Source organism: Pseudophryne corroboree, chromosome 2 (genome assembly GCF_028390025.1).
Source record: "Pseudophryne corroboree isolate aPseCor3 chromosome 2, aPseCor3.hap2, whole genome shotgun sequence".
Taxonomy (NCBI): domain Eukaryota; kingdom Metazoa; phylum Chordata; class Amphibia; order Anura; family Myobatrachidae; genus Pseudophryne; species Pseudophryne corroboree.
Genome location: NC_086445.1, coordinates 110,404,741 through 110,425,218, shown reverse-complemented (window position 1 = coordinate 110,425,218; position 20,478 = coordinate 110,404,741). Strand labels below are relative to the sequence as shown.

The window sequence follows — 20,478 nt, the reverse complement described above, 5'->3', positions numbered from 1 at the left end:
TCTTCTCTATAACACTGTGACAGGTTGCTGTGCGACTGCAGGAGGGAAGGCTGAGGCTGACTCCGAGAGAAACTGGAGTTTTTTTCCCTGGGACGGTGTACCGCTGTTTGGGGATGCCTCAGTTAAGTCGATCTCGACGGATACCACTGGGATGTCTACCTTCGAAAGTTCGATTCCCTCGCAAAGGTTGGTGACGCATTCTGTTGTGGGATGCAGTCATTTTAACCGGTTTGTTACCATTCTTTTTTCCTTTTCTGTGAAGATAGTGGAAGGTGAAAAGGTAAGCGTTCTGCAGCCTTGTTAGGTTCGCAGAAGTGGATGTCGTTTTCTGTGTACCACATCCACCGCATGTCGCTAGATCTATCTGGCTGGAGCCCACACTGGTGGGAACTCGTCTATTACTCTTCAATCAGTCTGGGAATGGACTTGGGTCTGTGAGTTAATAATAGAATCCATACTGGAGTTTGCAGATGATTCCCCTCACGGATTTTTCAATTATCTTACCGATTCCCCTTTGGAAGAAGAGGTAGTACGCGACGCCATACCAGAGTTGCGTCAGGTTCAGGACATTGTCCTGCTATCTCTGTTAAAAAAAAAAAAAAAAAAAACAGAAACTTGAAGGATGAAAAAGGTTTAATTGCGTTTTTCTCCGCATTCAGCTTACCTGGGTTGATATCCAGGATTGTCTTTGCCATTTCACCGGAGAGATGGCAGTATGATGGGTTTCTTTCAATAGTAAGAGCCTTTGTTATTCTGTACTGAGACGCTCTCCTGATTAAGGCGAGGTCAAGAAACAAGTGGCGAAAATCGTTGTTTTCTCTCTGACTGTTCTTCAACACAGGGAATGGCTGTTGTTCCCAACGACGCTGACGTCTGAGGTGGGTATCAGAGTAGATGATGAACGGCTGAGGTTCTGTGTTTTCCTGTGGAAAGACTGAGAATCCAGAGTCGGATCAGATTTGCAGTGACAATCCATCAATATGTTCCGTTGATGAAGAAGATGGTGCGGCCTGAGAGGCTTTTCGGTGAGCAGGTCAAATGCCAGAGTGGTTTTCACGGGGCCAGTTGGAAATGTGGTCCGGGTCTCACCTGCGCATGCGCCGGATTGTAATCCTAATGCCCAGGAGATCGCTCCTGTGTTGTCTGCTCAGTTCGCGCCTCCTAGAGGGACGAAGGTTCGGAATCCAGGTGGAGATCTTGGTGTCCATGCATGCAGATCTCCGAGACTGGGGAGATCTCAGGGATATTGTTCCAGGTCAGGGGACACTCAAGCTATAGCAGTGGACGTCCTCGGGACGTCCACTGCTGACGGAAGTGACGGGGTGTAAAGTTAAGAAGCATGACTATGGTGTGACTAGTAAGGCACTGGTGGAGGATTTAAACTCATTTTATTGTAGATTTGAGGAGAGTAATAATTTACCTCAGCTACCGCTGAGTCCCAATGAGGGTGACACCCCCTATTACTTGAAGTGGGCACAGTGGCAAATTGTTTGCGTCAAATAAATCCTGGTAAGGCAGCAGGACCTGATGGCATTCAAGGGAGGGTTCTTCATGGTTGTGCGGAGCAATTGTGTGGAATACTGACAGTTTTGTTTAACTTATCACTCATGCACTGTGTAGTGCCGAGGAGTCTTAAGATGACTAGTATTGTCCCCGTCCCCAAGAAAGGGTTAGCTAAATGTTTAAATGACTATCGGCCTATAGCGTTTACATCTCTTATAACTAAATGTTTTGAGAGACTGGTACTGAATCATATTACATTTATAACCTAAATAGTGATCACACAAATAACCTATCCAATTAATCGACATTCAATGGTAGTAAATAAACAAATAAACTAACAAAAAAATGACAAAGTAAATATAAATATAAAAGTCTAAACAGAAAAATGATATAATAGACTAATCAAACAATCCAAAATCATTGTATAATTTTTCTGTTTAGACTTTTATATTTATATTTACTTTGTCATTTTTTTGTTATTTTATTTGTTTATTTACTACCGTTGAATGTCTATTAATTGGATAGGTTATTTGTGTGATCACTATTAAGGTTATAAATACACTATCCAGCGGGTTTATCATTTAAATATAATACATTTTTCTTAGTGACCCCGATTATGCATCTCAGGAGAAGTGTTGGAGATACATGTATGGGTGACATAACAAATATTTAACTGCTTCTCTCAGGGGTCCGGGTGATATGATTAATTTTTTTGATCCTATTAAGATTTTGCATTAAGATCAGTCCCGGCTTCTGTGGCTGTTCAGCAACATATATCCACTGCCAAATGTAGTATTTAGTGTGTTTAAATAGTTATCCGTTCCTCGATATAACTATGTTAAACTGCATAAATCTATTTTAGTATGTTTTGTTTTGCCCATTAGTGGGCATATGGATTTTCTAAACATAATTGCAGCTCTCCGGGTTCCCGGTCATGTGATAGGGGAGTGACGTCATCGCGCACCACGTTGGTGCTCGCACGGGTTGCCTAGCAACCAGGACGCGTACGTCATGAACACCTATTGGCCTCTGTCTATCACGTGACCTGGAAGGAGCGCGCAACGCTCCACGGAGTCCCGCGGGCCAGCCTAACCTCCGGACATCAGACGGAGGTTTTGTGTAAGTACTGTGGGCTGCGGGGGCATTATGTTCCCAGAAACCGGGGGGATTTTAGGTGAATAATTAGTTTGACTGTGAACGGGGCATCTGGTGCCCGGGGGTGAGTCATGTGATTGCCCTGACCTCTGACCCCCTCTACTTTAGAATAATGCTCAATTGTTCCTTTATATATATATTAAACTAATCTTTTTATTGTGGGTTTGCCTCCTACCGACTTCCATATAGATCTTAATTATATAGATTATAGAGAATACTCGTTTGTATTAACATTGTGGATGATTGAATGGTACCTTTATTACACCTGTTGGGCATCAGGTCATTAAATGGGGTTTAAATAGATCCCATATTCAGACTGAGCTTTACTTCTGATGAAGCTAGGTGACCGAGCCTAGGGAAACGCGTTAAGTGTTAAACTGCTATCACCACAAGTGTTCTAGTCCTCAAAGGATCCAGATATGGACTTTAAAAACCTGCCTTTGGAACTTTCTCTGTGGGACTTCACCTTTACAGCATCGATTGGAGAGACCCAGTTTCTATACAAACGGCACAGCTTGCTTGCTGTCAATTTTCAAGCCTCTGGAAGTCTCCGTCGCTATGGGTAACACCAGCTGTATCTAATTCTTCTCCCCAGGGAACTTTGCACGCATTGTTTCAGTCCGGGATCCTCTGTGGACACTTACTAGCAGCCATTACAGTTTAATTCTCAGCTCCATCTATGCCCTTAACTTCATGTTTTTATTGAATTTCACTCTTATATCTTTGCATGTAGCATGTGATGTCTAGTTAATAAATTATATGTTATTTTAAATGAAATTCATCCACAGTTACTCGTTATTATTGGAGAAACACATAGCGCCAGTTCATATTCTCTTTTTACATTGTTTCTTTGGGACTGACAATCCCTTACTGGCAGCTGTGACAGCGCGTCTGGGCCTGGTTCTCTCTTTTGGTGTCTTATTATTGGTTGTGTTGACACACTGGTTGTGTTACATATTCTCTCAGCGTGTGGCTGTGTATTTCATGCCATTGGCTGGTATTCTATTGAATGCCAAGTTTAGCGCTATGTTCATGGTGTGAGCTGGTATGACACTCACTGTGTTTAAACAATAAATTCTTTCCTCAAAATGTCCGTCTCCCTGGGCACAGTTTTCTAACTGAGGTCTGGAGGAGGGGCGTATAGGGAGGAGCCAGTTCACACCCATTCAAAGTCTTATAGTGTGCCCATGTCTCCTGCGGATCCCGTCTATACCCCATGGTCCTTACGGAGTCCCCAGCATTTTCTACGGACTAAGAGAAAAGGATTTACCGGTAGGTATTAAAATCCTATTTTTTCAAACACAGGGGCAGATTTATTAAGCCTGGTGAAGTGATAAAGTGGAAGGTGATAACGCACTAGCCAATCAGCTCCTAACTTCCATGTTACATACTGGGTTTGAAAAATGACTGTTAGGAGCTGACTGGCTGGTGCGTTATCACCTTCCACTTTATCACTTCACCAGGCTTAATAAATCTGCCCCACAGTCTGTAACATGGCAGTTAGGAGCTGATTGGCTGGTGCAATTTATCACTCACAGTGAAATTTATCACTCATTGATAAATAAGGGCATACGTTTTTTATTCGCCCAAATAAATTTATTAACTGCCGTATTTAAAACCTTCAGATCTGTATCAGAGCTCATCAGAGGTGACATCTGCAGTAGGTATAGTAATATTGGAAAATAAATCGTTTTTATGAGAGGACACCTGCCGAAATAAGACCGGGGTAGATGTTTCCAAGCACAAACGTCAGACTGTTTCAGACTGTATACAACTAATTATGTCCAGGAAATTTGCCCTATACAGATTGAATGGGTTGGCGGTGATGTTTAAATCTAAATATTTTAAAGAAGCGGTGGCCCATCTAAATGGAAACCTGTCGCCCCAATGTAATTTAGCGGCTTTATGTAACGCTAAGGCTTAAGATTTAGATTTATTAATAAGAAATCCCGATATATTATGAAAGTCCTCTAACATTGTAAGCAAACTACAGTAGGCAGAGCCTCTTGAGGATTCTCTGAAAATTACACTAGATCGTCTGCATAAGCAGTTACCTTCAACTCATGTTGGCCTGTATGAACTCCCCTCCAATCCGTGCAATCATAAAAGTGGTGTATAAGTGGATCCAAAGCTAAATTAAAAAGCAATGGGGACGAGGGGGGCGTGGCCTGCGAGGTGACCGGACGTCCCTTGCTCTGGTCTCCCACTGAGACTTATTATTTGCCCTTTTATACTTGCCCTAATCCCTTGTTGGGCCTCCACTGCTCCCTCTTATCCTCCCTGGGGCCCCCCCTGTACCTGCCTCGAGGAGCTGGGGGACGTCTCTGCACGTTGCAACCTAGCCGGGTCCGGAAGCCGGGGGCTCGAGTGCGCGCCGCACCCGGGAATCGAGCTCCGGAAGACGCGCGAGCCGCCTACCGGAAGTGAGCGCCCGCGAACGCCTCCCACACCTCTTACAGCGCCTGCAAACACCTCCGGACCCCTGGGCACGGAGCTTGGGTTGGAAACCTGCCCTGGCTTGGTGCACACAGGGGGCACCAGCAGCAGATCTGGCGCCTGGGAGCCGCGGCAGCCATCTTGGAAAATCCCTGCTGACACTGGAGCTGTTCTTTCCTGCACCGCCAGCATCCCTGGGAGAGATCAGTCACTGGCAGGTTCGTGGCTGGCACCCCTCAGTGAATTAAACAGAGTTCCACAGCTTACAGTGCCATTCTCAGGTGCTGGGTGAGTGCATCTTTTGTTGCCATTGATATACCCTGGTTCTGTGACAGGCAGCTTAGTGGGATGCTGCAGTGAGTCTCTGATGTGATCCTCTCCTCTCCTCCTCCACCACTCATGTTTAATGTGTCCGACACCTGACGGTCCTCTGTGTTCCGCAACTCTGTGAATAAAGTTATCTGCCGCTGCGCCTGTCCTGGTCCTTTACAGCTACCTCTGGACTCCTCTATTATGCCCCCTAAAAAGGTAAAAGGGGCACTGCCACCTAAAGTGTCTTTCCCTATACAGAAATCACCTTTGTCCTCATCGTCCCCTCGGGGGGAACGCCCTGCTACTGCCTCGGCCCCTCTGAAATCAAGTAACCCGCTGGGCACCATGTCAATTGCTGGCATAGATGTGGATTCTGAGGCGCCCCTGACGGTGAAATCCCTATGTCAGATTCTGTCGGCATTTAAATCTGATTTGGCTGCCGATCTCACAGCGGCAATCAGGGAAGTCAAGACAGACCTGATTGAGGTTGGAAACCGTACAGATCATTTGGAGCATAAGTTGAAGGAACTTGTGTCGTCCCACAACGATCTAATCACTGCACATGACCAGCAGAGGGCCGATCTGGACGCGCTACGAGATAAAATGGCGGATATGGAGGACTGTTCCCGACGGAATAACGTTAAAATAAGGCATTCCGTACGCGGTAGCTAACTCAGAATTGGAAGGCTACACCATGGCCATCTTCCGTAAGCTGTTGCCGGACGCTGACACTCGAGATTTGCTTATCGACCGTATACACAGATTGCCTCGACCACGCACGGTATCTAACGATCTCCCTAGAGACACTCTACTACGCGTCCATTTTTTCCCTACCAAGGAAAAGATTCTCAAAGCGGCAAGGAATGTAGGAGATTCTGATGTCCTGGGAGGGCTCCAAATCTTCCCAGACTTCTCAGCTGTGACAATGGCGAAAAGAAGGAACCTGGCTCCGATAACGGCGGCCCTCCGTGCTAATGACGTACCCTACAGATGGAGTTTCCCAGTAAAGCTGATCATCACTTACGAAGGATCCTCATATGTAGTTGCCTCTCTGGATGCCGGGGTCAAGCTGTTGTCGGACTGGGACATTTCCGTTAAACAGCCCCAAGGCCTTGGCAATCGACCTAGAATCCGAGCCGAGTGGTCTGCTCCCTGAATCTCTAGGTATCTTCTGATGGCTACAGTATCATGATTGCACCGGGTTACCCGTTGTTCTCTGTTCAGGACTGTACCTTTCGCTTGGGACTATTTCCTGGAATTCTGTGAGTTCTATGACGATCCAACCGTGTACACAGTAATTTCTTGTATGCCATTGCGAATTATGTTTTGAGTTTCTATGTTCTCTTTCTGCCTAAATGTTTTGTTGCATTACTGTTTGGGTTCCATTACTTGTTAATCCTGTGCACCTAAGATGGTTAACTGTCCCGAGTGCGCTAAATCGGAACAGTTTTGATAGTTTACAGATGAGCAGCATGAGTGGTGGCGTCAGGCCACATCACCCCCTTCCTCTTGTTACACTACTGCACCTGTTTTTCCCCTTGCAGTAGCTATGCAGGCCCGATGTACAGGGCCTTCTTGGTTTTTCCCCCTTTTATCTATGCCCAATTTTTGTTTATACCCATGTAATTTTTTTCCCCTTTTTCTTTTTTGTCAGTTTTTCTTCTCTGGGAAACATCTACTATTTGATAATGTGATAGGCTGGTGGTTCAATGTGCGGCTGGTGGAGACTGTTGACATGCATTTCAATTATATAAGTCATGGTTCGGATATTGTCGTTAAATGTTAAGGGGTTAAACTCCCCCAATAAGATTGGCCCTTACATATTTTTTTAAACAGAAAGTGGATATTGCTGCGGTACAAGAAACCCACTTTTCATCCTTGAAACCCCCGGTCTTTGGTGACCAGAGATATCCCCAGCGTTTTTTTGCAAATGGCCCATTTAAGTGTAATGGAGTGGCGATTCTGTTTAGTGCAAAGACACCCTTTGTGTTGCAAGCACAAGCGTCTGATAAAAATGGCAGATACTTGATTGTGCAAGGCCTTTTGGCTGATAAACTGGTGACTATAGTATCGGTGTACGCCCCTAATGCCAACCAGCTTCCCTTTTTGCGTAAATTATTCACTAAAATTCAGGCACTTCGTAAAGGTTCCTTGATGGTTCTGGGAGACTTTAACCTGGTATTAGATCCAACCTTAGATAGATCCCCGAGGGGTGTTCCGTTGAGTTCGGCCCCACCCCCCTCTCCATCTTCCACTGGGTTTAGGGCGTTGGTGAACGAATTTGATTTGTACGACACTTGGAGAGTCCAGAACCCTTCAGCAAGGGATTACACCTTTTACTCACCTGTACATAATTCATATTCACGCATTGATATCACTTTCTGTGACAAATGGAGTTGCGCTGTCATTACCTCGTCACTCTCAGCAGTGTTTTACTTTATTACTACTCTTGTAAATGATAGTTATATGTCAGTGGTCCTCAATTTCAGTCCTCAAGTACCCATGCTGGCCATGTTTTCTGGATTTCTTTAATCATGCACAGGTGAGTTAATCTATGTTGTTGGGTCAGTAATTATCCCACCTGCTTCCACAGACAGAAATCCTCATAATATGACCAGTTAGGGGTACATGAAGACTGGAATTGGGAACCTCTGGTCTACTTCCACTTATAAAGCCTCCTAATATACTGTACAGTACACCATGCTATAGTGAGGTGAGGCTTCCAGGAACATAGTGTATCCATGCTCATGTAGCCTAAGCTGTGTATATAAGCAATCACCAATATTGTTTCTGTGCCTCATATGTATAAGCAGAACAATCACCCATGTTTGTATACTTGCTTCGCCCCATCTCTCCCTGTAACTTATCCATACTCAGCCTCGTGTTTCCATAAGTGACTAGGAGGTAAGCCGTAGTCATGCGCCTGTATGCCTTATGTGTGCAGTGAGTAAGGAATTGTACAACTCTATTTTGCAGGTGTTGCCTTTGAGCAGGGCAAAATCCTCCCCACTCCGGAGACCGTCCCTTTCCGCCTCACGCGAGACATTGTGGATGGCATGGGCATAACTGGGGTAGAGGGCGTTTTCAGAAGGTACGGAGGATTTCCCCTGTGTGCTGTATATAGTTACATTTTCCTTAGAACAATGCATGTTATAGTAATCTGATAGTGAAAATGTCATTATTGACCCTACAGCAGAGGCTAGGTGTGTGCGCCTGTGTCCCGCTGCTGGTCTTACCTATGGGGGAGAGGCCAGATGACAGCTGGAAAGTCACATTTTTGAATCTTGGTGGAAAGGGACAAGTTGGTGATGGCTGTAGCAACAAGTCAGCTTTAATACCGATTTAACTGGTGCAGGTTCAAAGTAGGAGGCAATCGTCTGATTTCACATCACCAGTGTCCTGGAATGTCTCCCAGAAGCTTGTAGTAATTACAGAATTTGGTGGGAATCAGTACAACATGGGGCTAATGGGAGAAAGGATGGCCTGCCTTATACGACATCCCCACCATATGTCCAGTCCTGGCCTGTATGTTGGAGCCTAGTTAGAGATGTTGAGGAGACACAGAGATGAGTAAAGCTTGTGCTGTGCCCTTTTCTACAGTCATGTTGCCGTTTGTTACCTCAGTAATGTAACCGCCTTTACACTTTATCCCTCATAGATGTTGTGAGAAGACCATGGCGGTAATGAGAAGCTCTCAGGATGCTCTGCTGACCATTGTTGAAGTAAGACTGAGCTCTGAGGGCTTTACCGGGCTGTTAATGTGTCAAACAACCACTTTTAGTACATTGCGGGAGGTGTATCAAGCAGTATAAAAAGGGTCAACAAGTGGAGCCTTTACTAATCATTTTATAGAATGTACTAGATAAATGCTACCTCAAAATTGATTGGCTGCTATGGCCAACTCCTCAACTCCAATTTTCAGATTTGCTGAGAGCTGAATGGGAAACCGCGCAATGCAAAGGCCTCAGCAGCTGCCACGGGCCCCCAAGAAGCCTGAGTAATCTGTACCCCCACCCAACACACCATCGACACCTTTTGGTGCCCTTGCCAATTTTACACCATTTACGCTGCTTGATGTACTGTATATCCCCCATTATTTTGTTTTCATGTCATCCTTCTGAGGTTGTATTCTGAATTACAGATTACACTTTATGTAGCAGCACCAGTCAAAAAGTGCCTGTGTATACAGTATGTTAGCTGTGGGATTGCACATTGTATGAGTGTGCAGTTTACTGCCCCAGCTTCTCCAGTGTCCCCCATGGAATATAATGTACAACATATCATGCCTAATATATATAATTTTCTGATTCTTGGGCAGGTCCTGCTCTACGACCCATTGTTTGACTGGACCATGAATCCTCTGAAAGCACTTTATCTGCAGCAGGATGAAGCGGAGCTCAATGCAACACTGCCTGAGGACCCAGAATGCAACAGGAACACATGGTACCCTTCTTTTGCTCAGTGGTGCAACCTCAGGCCCATGGGCCCTGATGCATTCTGTAGATCTGTCCTTCCCTATGTTCTCATCGATTCGGTATGTTATACCGCTAGACGGGATGCTGGCTGTTAGTAGACTGTCAGCTGCATCCTGTCTGCCGGAATCCTGTCAGTGAGTCCCCTCACGGGCTCACGCTTGACACTCTTCTAGCCCGGAGTCTCGCTTCGCTCGTCACAGGTTATATTCCCACTCGTTTGGCACCGTGGGCACACCAACAGAGTGGGAATACCGAGCGGCGGTCGAATTCTGGGAGTCTGTATTTCACCAGCTGTCGGGACTCTGACGGCGGTCTCCTGAACGTCAGGATCCCAATAGCCGGCATTTTAACTGCATCCACATTTTCATTACTAAGCACTCTCAAGCTGCTTCACTTTGTGCTGTTGGGGTCTATAATGAAATCCAGCCACCACAATGGAGGTCTTGATCTACAAGTAGGACACAAGCAGAAGCCTATATACAGTAGGCCCCACCTTCTTCTGCTGCTGCCATTTTGTTAGGCCCAGTTCCAGTTACTACTGTCATGTAACCGTTTTTTTATTATTATCCTTTATTTATATGGCGTCACAAAGGATCCGCGGTGCCAATTAGAGTACATAAGCAAATATTCAAAACAAGAAAACAGTGACTTACAGTTGAAGACAATATAGGACAAGTACAGGGTAACTAAACATAACTACCACATCTGCCCCATTCAGGTATCTCCTGCTTAGTCTCGGCTTCATCTTGTTTAATTTTGTCCTGTGGTGTCCCAATGGGACATCACAAAACCGGCCTATAATAATGCAGAATTGACCCGCTGCTGGATAGAATAACCAGTATAAACATTGTCTATAGGATCAGTAACCAGTAGCTCTGTATGAAGAGGCACCATATCCCAAGACGCTGAGGACAGGGGTGCACCTGGATTTTTGCGGGCCTCACAGAAAGAAGGACTCCCATGTACTACCTATAAGGATAAAGAGATACATGTAGGGTATAGACAGAGGAGATGGGACACCCCAGCAGTGGGTCACATAGTAGGAGCACTATCATAGTTACATCTTTGTGTATTGATACTCTAGTGTTGTATTTAAAAAAAAAAAAACTTCCTACACTTATGTAAACATTGTGTATACAAGTAGAGGGAATAATTGAAGCAATGATAGGAAATATTGTTGTAATAAATATAGGAGTTTAGTGAATGGAAATGTTTTAATCCCTGTAGGATCCCAAGATCAATAATTTGCATATTGTTTTATACTGAAGAGTTTGCAGGAACCAATTGTAATAGTGATGTTATAGTGACAGCCAACCTCTCCTGCAGGCGGTGCCCTGCTGTAAGTATGTGCTGCCTGCAAATTACCCGGCCATACTCCTGCCAGTTACACTGAATGCTGATAAAGTGTGTGATTGCAATCATTCAGTATATACTTTCCTCACGCTGTATATTTCTGATGCCAAGTGACACTATCAGTGTCTGCATCTCTGATCGGGTTGGGTAACCATCTGTTTTCTCTGTCCCCAAGCAGTGACTCTCAGAGCTTCAACAAAGTGGCGGAACGCGTCCTCCTGCGGCTCCAGGAAAAGCTGAAAGGAGTGGAAGAGGGGACTGTACTGAATGCGGAAGGACAGGTCAATCTTCTCATCCAGCAGGCCATGGATCCAAAGAATCTCAGCAGGCTCTTCCCTGGCTGGAAAGCCTGGGTATAATGTTAGGGCCAGTCCTATATGTATATCTGTACAGTTGACACAAGACTAAGCCATGAACAGAGGTATTTGGCCATTTATAATATATATATATATATATATATATATATGTATATATATATATATTCCACTCAGGAAAATGCATCCTACATGAAATACAGATCAAACCATGTCATACTGTCAGTAATATTAATTTAAAGGAGAGAGCTCTGATCATTTGTTTTATGCCATATCATATACCAGATTTCAAATAAGTTTTTGTTTATCTACAGCAGATACATCGCTGACTAGCACCCTTTCCCCTACTACCTCTGACACACTTATGGCAGCAAACGGGGGCAGCCAGCGCCCTCTTACTGTGCTACACTCCATTACAGCTTATGTTTAGCTGCTGTCTTGTAAACGTCATTACAAATCACATTATCAGTTACGCGATGTGAATGCTTTGCCATAAACACCCGTCCTTTTCCAGTACAAATTAGGATGGAAAGGGATATATGAAACATAGGGGGGTATTCAAATGTTTGAATAGTCAGATGGGTGTCTGTTTTTTCCTATCTAATAGACAGGAAAAAACAGACACCCAACCGACTTTTCAAACATTTTAATTCCCCCCATAGAATGCATTATACCCTTTGTCAGTGAAACAATGGGTGACTTTCCCAGGGGAGAGGTGAAACCACAACTTCATTATCCCTAGTGGTTGACCAATAACTCTGATTTAGCAGTGGAGTCAAATTGGAGATAAAAACTTATACCCCACCCCACCCCTCCCCCCAATAGTTTTTTTTTACATACTGAAATAGACAATGGAATTATAGCATTGCCAACAAAATCTGGTGGGTTATGTTTTATACCCGGTCACTGTTCTCATATTGCTGATGAAGAAAATACATTACTGGTGTTTCAATATCTAACAAGTCACTTAAATCTCCATGTATATAAATAAATGTATATTATTTTAGAATTCAGGTCTAATGTCATTTCCTAAGGCTTGCTAAGAAAGTAGTACAATCCATTTGTGTTTGTTTTCATGTTTAATAAGTAACCATTTGCTTAGATGGAGTTCTATATTTCAGTACTGTATTTTGCAGGTAATAAAACAACCACTGTAAATATAATGTTTGGTTTATTTATTTGGAGTTCTCACACTGCCATCAGGATTTCACCCTTGCTGTGTATATTACATTCTAACTCGCTCCTTCTATGAATCAGATCAGGTGTAAGAATTGCGCTAGGTGGAGGTTTGGTAACTTACTAGCACTGTATACTGTAGCCTTTTGCGTACAAATCAGATTGTTTAGAAGTCTGCTTGTAAATGTGCAGAACATTCCGCAAACCTTGACTATCAACCAATACATAGTAATACTTTGGGGAAGATTTACTTAGCAGTGATAAAAGTGGAGAAGTGAGCCAGTGGAGAAGTTGCCCATGGCAGCCAATCAACATGGACGTAACATTTATAATTAGCATACTCTAAAAGTATACAGAGCAATTGATTGGTTGCCATGGACAACTTCTACACTGGCTCACGTCTCCACTCTTATCACTGCTTAGTACATCTCCCCCTTGGTTACGTACTTTTTTTCTTTGACCGTTATTTTAATTAAATTTTTTCATATGAAGTAATATTAGTAAGTAATGAGATCCATTTTGGGTCGAGGTTTTTTTTTTATTTATTTCTTTACTTGATACCATTAGGTGAGCAATACTAAGACATTGGAACTGGTCAGCTTGTGTTGCTCTGTCTCCCTTTACTTAGTCTGCACTCGAACCAACAGCCCAGACTGTCATGTGAAAATGCATTGCCCATTTACCAGTTTAAAGGAACACAGGGCGAAGATGCTCCGTAAAAAAGGCTCATTCTGGGGGTCACCAACTCTGTTCACTGAATGCTTAGCCATGTGCCTGGTGTATCTGTATATAATGATTTCTTACATTTGAGCTTAATTTGATGTTGGATTTTTCTCTAGTTCCTATTGCATTAATAAGATAAATACTGGTTCAGGCCATGAAAGGAATGTTTCCATGTAGTATAGGTGATGAGACTACTTTGACAGACATGGTAAATTCATCATAATGAAACTCAATCTGGGTACCATCCTGCCTTTTATACAAATACAAAGTGGTTTCATCTACATAGATGTAAATGGTGTTTCTTTGTTAAATTGGTGTAAAACCCGTTGGATTTATCAGGAACTCACGTAGAGTCATATTTTCAAATTGACTTTACTCACTTGTGGTCAGTTGGACGCATCACAACACATAAGTGGCAGTTTAAGAGAAAGGATGACAGAAATGTCTATTTTACTGTTGTGTGTAATGTCAAGATTGATCTGTAGGTAATGCAGAACGCCTGTTGTGCTGGCGGCAGGCCTCAATTATTCCAGTTCCTGTATCTGTGATACTGTGATGTTATTCTTCCTCTTTCTCACTGGAATCCAATGACGTCGGAGGCAGCTGTGAGAATTCATAGAAATCATATGGAGAACGCACAAAAGTTGTCCCTGCAAAGTGATTTGGAGAAATGGTCACAGAGGGCCTGGCAGAAACTGGTTATTTACAGGGAAGATGTGCACTGCTCATTGTATTTGTCTATAAATGGTCTGTGAGCCGGGTGTTCTGCGCAACGACTTACGCCTCTTTATACTGGCATTTAGTTGTGGAAGTGCTCAGCTTTACGTGAGAAGACTGTCTGCCACCGATAAGATAAGTATGTACAATGTACAGTCACTAAGGGGGTAGTAAGTTACAGTGGGGGTGATGTAACATATATTAATTATAAACTGATAGAAAACAAGGCTTTTACATCCATAAATTATTAGAGCCTAGGATGCAGCAGCGGATTACACAGGTCGGCAGGAGGCGTCTATTTACACATGATGCCTGTGCATTAGCATAGCCTCCCCAAGGCTTAATACATCTGCCCCTCGGTCCTTGGTCTTCTGTACTAACTGTAGTCTGAACTTCTGGTGTTTGTAACCTTTGCTATGTACCCCACATGTGTTCGGACTATCCCTGTCTGTCATACACACTGGGGCTCATTGGGAGGTGGACGCAATGTTGATTTACGTAATGGAGTGATTTTTTTGCAGCTGCGCATCTGTATAATCTGCACTGCACACGTGCCACGATGTTCTTGCGATAGCGGTCACAGTGAGTAGTTATTTGCAAAGTGAGTGACGGTCGGGGAGTGTTTGTGGGAGGTGATGGGGGAGTGGTGACTCAAATGCGGCCGTGTTCTGACTGTATCAGGGGCACATCACAGCTTGTGACTTCTGTCCTGTATGCAGTTACATTGGTTCTGGGGTCTTGCTATCGCCGGCCTTGCTGCGTGACCCTAGGGTTATTCAGTTGGTTGGTGTATCCGATGGTTATGTCATTGTACACAAGCGACAGGTCGGAGTCGCTGCCAGTGGGCACCTTAATACAAATCCCGGCAGCTGCGACATTTGCATATGTTCGCACAGCTGCTGCATACTGAATCTCGGCTGTAAAGGCATTTGTGTCCATCTCTGAATTATGTAGTTCATTCTGCTCAGTGATTTCCCAAGAACTGCCGGCTGACATCACCCTTGCATTGTTCACCAATCCTTGGATCATTTACTTTCATTACCATTTGGATGTCCCTGCTGTGTGACTCTTCATCATTGTCTCTCTAATCTGCAACACCTGAGCGCACCTGGGAGCCTTGCATTTGTGTTATCATTTGTATTTACCCAGCTGTGTCACTATGCATCACTGTTTTACTCTGTAATACCTAATTAAACTCAAGACTTTTTCCTCTTCCATATATTTGGATTTCCCTGCTATGTGGCTCATTACTGCTATAATCATTGTGGAATCTAATATTCTGTCATCCAATCAATGCCAACCCCAAGGAAAGGAGCAGTAGATGGGAGTTGCTATCTCTGTTTATGTCGGCTTCAAACATTAGTTATGGCAATGTCCACTCTGGAAGCCAATACATGTTTTTACTCCGCAAATGGCTTTTCTGCTCCAGCAAAGATAACAACCTCCCAGCCAGCATTCATGAGGGTTTTGCACATCTGGTCTGTTTCTGTGGCGGTCTATTCCCTCTGGCCTGCTCAAAAGATGGTTCCAACAGGTCAAACAGTTCCTGGGAGAATGCAGTGCTTACAGTCTGCTACCAAGAAGAATAGGTGGAGATTTCCAGTGATGTCTCCCGGCCAGTGGCTCAAGTCACCTACTGTACTCTTTGTCTGAGATGTCCAAACAACAGCCAAGTCAGATGTTTCCAAGTCTACTGCCCAGTTAAAGTAGCCTAAGATAACCGCCCAGCACAAGATGCTAGAGACTGCTGTCCAGTCTGAGGTTCCAGAGGAGATTACCCACTCTGGGTTCCCAAGACGGCTGCCCAGTTTGCGGTTCCTAAGATCACTGTCCAGTTGAGGCATCAGAGCCCACTGACCTTGGTACCTGAGTGGGCATGTGCTCTCATAGACACTAGGACCTCATACTCGGGGCTTAATGGCTTTAATAAATCTGCAATTTGGAGGTTCTGTCCATGAGATACCTTGGCAGCTTTAAAGGTTTTTGACAATTTTCTTATAATTTTACAACAGCAGGGTCCTTGTCAGGTTCTGCAGAAAAGTGTCCTATTCACTCTTCCAAGACAGGCCAAAAGAAAAGAGAGAAAAGCCTGACTGAGGTGCTATTGGAATCCGTTCTTTAAAATGGGGGCTGTTATAACTCAGGTCTGAACTCCCTGTCTTTTTAACCTTGGATAAGTTCAATGGAGCACATTAATAAAGTTCTTACCACTGTAACTCTGTATCTGGTGCTGCTGTAATGTAGTTCTATGCATGATCCAGAGTAACCCTCTAACAGACAACACTCCTGGCGGTGTGGCAGCTTACTGAAGACGTTTTGTCGCTCCTAGACAGCAGGCCTGGGAACTGGGGTGGACAGGGCCCCAGGGTCAGGGGCACAAAAAATGGAGCCACTGCACCTCATAACGCTGTTTACTGTGTACTCCCCAGAAGCTCTCAAATGAAGTAAAAAAAATATATATATTGACAGGCTGCACCAAATTCCCACACACCTGCCTCCCGTCACTTGGTCCGGTCTGGGTGGTCCCGTCCTCCGCTCTGTCATTACGCCTGCTGCACTGTGCCAGCTCTTTTCTGTACTCTGTCCCTGCCTCTGCCATAACTCAAAAGCAGAGCAGCCCAGCTGGACAATCACCCGCTCAGTCTTTAAGTCAAAGGCACCCCACCGAAGCCGCCCACAGCCACACCTCTGTCCAACTCCCTTTACATTAAATATATTGAATTTTTTTTTTCATTCCGCCCTCTGCTTTAAAAAAGGGGGGGGGGGGGGGCAAGGGGGTCATGGGGCCCCTGAGGTAACGCTGTACTGGGTCCTAATAGAATCCGTGGAGAGCGTAGCCCCCCCCCCCCCCCCTGCCCCCGCCGGCCATCGTAAACCCGGGATCCCGGGGTTGGTATGGTGACCTGGTCACCTGCACCCAACCCTGTGTAGCTCATTACACCTACAGTATCACCATTACCAGCTTACTGTACTTTGTACAACAGAACTTTTGGTTCCTGTTTCCCTTTGTGCTGGAGCCATCATTCCTGCGTGCAGGATAGTTCTCTGATGTGTGTGTGCTTCTATTGTTTCACTACCCTTGGTTTTGCTTGAGTGCCTTCTAATGGTTTCCTAACAATAAGTCTTTGGGTAATGCTATGTATAATTCAAAATATAACTGATGGATACTGTGTGTCTTATATATGGTGGTGGTTCCTTTATCTTAGGTTATAGGTTTGTACAGAAACCTGAGCAATCACTGTCCTGATTAATATAGGATTCATCGGGGAAATTTGGGAACTGAGGTTTATGCAATCTGGGACGACACAGTGGCCCTCATTCCGAGTTGTTAGCTCGCTAGCTGCTTTTAGCAGCAGTGCAAACGCTAGGCCGCTGCCCTCTGGGAGTGTATCTTAGCTTAGCAGAAGTGCGAACGAAAGATTAGCAGAACTGCACAGGAAAAATATTATGCTGTTTCTGAGTAGCTCCAGACCTACTCCTATCTTGCGATGACTGCAGTCTGTTTAGTTCCTGGTTTGACGTCACAAACACGCCCTGCGTTCGGCCAGCCACTCCCCCGTTTCTCCAGCCACTCCTGCGTTTTTGCCTGGCACGCCTGCGTTTTTTAGCACACTCCCTGAAAACTCAGAGTTGCCGCCCAGAAACACCCACTTCCTGTCAATCATACCGCTCGAGCTTGGGTAAAACTACAAAGTTTTGTGTGAAAGAACTTAGCGCATTCACGCTGCGTACCATGCGCATGCGCAGAATTGCTGCTTTTTCACTTGATCGCTGCGCTGCGAAAAACGGCAGCGAGCAATCAACTCGTAATGAGGGCCATTGTGCTGGGATTTCTTATCCTAGACATGAACGACAATAATATGGGGCCTCAGCAACATTAAACTCTTACCTTTGAATGCACAGGATGATTTACTTGTCCCAATTGCCTTCCACTGGTCAATGTACCTAGCAAGAAAACAGTAGGTCAGTTCTGTGGTAAGCAAATAAATATAATCATTAATAGTAGTTTGTATTAGAGCAGAAAGAGCATAGAATGTATTCCCATATGTGGCCCAGATTAGTGGTCGAGTAGCCTCTATATACAGAATGCTCCTCTGCTGAATGTAAGGGTACTGATGTTTCAGCAACACATGCCTGGTAGTAAAAAGTACACACATGATCATTTTATGTATTTATTATGGTATAGTACATTTATTTCTGTTACACAAATGGGACGCTGGGGATAGGTGCATGGCCCTATTGATGGATTAGAGTGAGGGGACTACACAGCAAAAGTGGCTATAATGATATGTATGCAAATAAAGAAAGGAAGCAACTTAATGATAATGACATAAAGTAGATATTGTGTAGGTTCCCTTGCTGAAACAGCTCTGACCCCTCGAGGCATGGACTCCACAAGACCTCTGAAGGTGTACTGTGGTATGTGGCACCAAGACGATCCTTTTAGTCCTATCCGTTGCAAGGCAGGGTCTCCATGGTGGGACTTTTGTTTCCAGCACATCCTACAGACTGAGATATGGGAAATCTGGAGGCCAAGTCAACATCTTGAACTCTCTGTCATGTTCCTCAGACCATTTCTGAACAATTTTTGCAGTATGGCGGGGTGCATTATCCTGCTGTTAGAAGTCACTGCCATCAGGGAATACTGTTGTACTTGGTGTGCAACAATGTTTAGGTAGGTGGTACGTGTCAAGGAAACATCCACATGAATGGCAGGACCCAAGGTTTCTCAGCAGAAAATTGCCTAGAGCATCATACTGCCTCCGCCGGCTTCCTTCTTCTCATAGTGCATCCTGGTGCCATCTCTTCCCCATGTAAACAATGCACACGCATGCAGCCATTCACATGATGTGAAAGAAAATGTGATTCATAATAGCAGGCCTCCGCCTTCCATTGCTCCATGGTTTATGTGTTCACGTGCCCACTGTAGCTGCTTTCGGTGGCATACAAGGGTCAGCATGCTCTGTGTGCTCTGGCTCCTTTCTATTATAGCCATCATCAACTTTTTAAGCAATTTGTGCTACAGTAGGTCTTCTGTGGTATAGTACCAGACTGGCTAGATTTTGCTCCCCATGCGCTTCAATAAGCCTTGGGTGCCCCAAACCCTGTTGCTGGTTCACCAGTGGTCCTTCCTTGGATCACTTTTGTAGTTACTAACCACTGCATATCGGAACACCTCACTAGACCTGCCATTTTGGAGATGCTCTGGCCGAGTCGTCTAGCCATCACAATTTGTCCCTTGTCATAGTCACTCAGATCCTTAAACGTGCCCATTTCTCTAACGTCCTAAGTGGATGCTGGGGACTCCGTAAGGACCATGGGGAATAGCGGCTCCACAGGAGACTGGGCACATCTAAAGAAAGCTTTAGGACTAACTGGTGTGCACTGGCTCCTCCCCCTATGACCCTCCTCCAAGCCTCAGTTAGATTTCTGTGCCCGACGAGAAGGGTGCACACTAGGGGCTCTCCTGAGCTTCTTAGTGAAAGTTTTAGTTTAGGTTTGTTATTTTCAGTGAGACCTGCTGGCAACAGGCTCACTGCATCGTGGGACTAAGGGGAGAAGAAGCGAACTCACCTGAATGCAGAGTGGATTGGGCTTCTTGGCTACTGGACATTAGCTCCAGAGGGACGATCACAGGTTCAGCCTGGATGGGTCCCGGAGCCGCGCCGCCGGCCCCCTTACAGAGCCAGAAGAGCGAAGAGGTCCGGAAAAATCGTCGGCAGAAGACGTTCCTGTCTTCAATAAGGTAGCGCACAGCACTGCAGCTGTGCGCCATTGCTCTCAGCACACTTCACACTCCGGTCACTGAGGGTGCAGGGCGCTGGGGGGGAGCGCCCTGAGACGCAATACAACATGTTTAAACCTTATATGGCTAAAGAAATACATCACATATAGCTCCTGGGCTATATGGATGCATTTCACCCCTGCCAGTTTTCCTAAAAAAAAAGCGGGAGAAAAGGCCGCCATGAAGGGGCGGAGCCTATCTCCTCAGCACACAAGCGCCATTTTCCCTCACAGCTCCGTTGGAGGGAAGCTCCCTGGCTCTCCCCTGCAGTCACTACACTACAGAAAGGGTTAAAAAGGAGAGGGGGGCACTAATTAGGCGCAGTATTAACTATACAGCAGCTATAAGGGGAAAAACACTTATATAAGGTTATCCCTGTATATATATAGCGCTCTGGTGTGTGCTGGCAAACTCTCCCTCTGTCTCCCCAAAGGGCTAGTGGGGTCCTGTCCTCTATCAGAGCATTCCCTGTGTGTGTGCTGTGTGTCGGTACGTTTGTGTCGACATGTATGAGGAGAAAAATGATGTG

The 20,478-nt window shown here is 45.0% G+C and overlaps 2 protein-coding genes across 7 annotated transcripts in view; one reads left to right on the top strand and one right to left on the bottom strand.

The window, feature by feature from the left end:
• Positions 1-12,711, top strand: part of ATM (ATM serine/threonine kinase) — a 434,777-nt gene extending 422,066 nt beyond the window's left edge. The window contains exons 60-63 of one of the 2 annotated variants that reach the window (XM_063951603.1): positions 8,383-8,497; positions 9,065-9,128; positions 9,725-9,849; positions 11,413-12,711. In XM_063951603.1, coding sequence (XP_063807673.1) covers positions 8,383-8,497; positions 9,065-9,128; positions 9,725-9,849; positions 11,413-11,593 — 485 coding nt within the window. In that variant the 3' untranslated portion in view covers positions 11,594-12,711. Of the gene's footprint in view, positions 1-8,382; positions 8,498-9,064; positions 9,129-9,724; positions 9,850-11,409 lie in introns of both variants that reach the window. The other variant, XM_063951598.1, reaches the window with a different exon arrangement.
• The window catches only part of C2H11orf65 (chromosome 2 C11orf65 homolog), a 95,783-nt gene continuing 88,007 nt past the window's right edge, over positions 12,703-20,478 (bottom strand). For 4 of the 5 annotated variants that reach the window (XM_063951606.1, XM_063951609.1, XM_063951608.1 and 1 more), the window contains 2 exons: positions 18,054-18,109; positions 12,703-14,097 (listed from right to left, as the gene is read on the bottom strand). In XM_063951606.1, coding sequence (XP_063807676.1) covers positions 14,006-14,097; positions 18,054-18,109 — 148 coding nt within the window. In that variant the 3' untranslated portion in view covers positions 12,703-14,005. The remainder of the gene's footprint in view (positions 14,098-18,053; positions 18,110-20,478) is intronic. The other variant, XR_010203085.1, reaches the window with a different exon arrangement.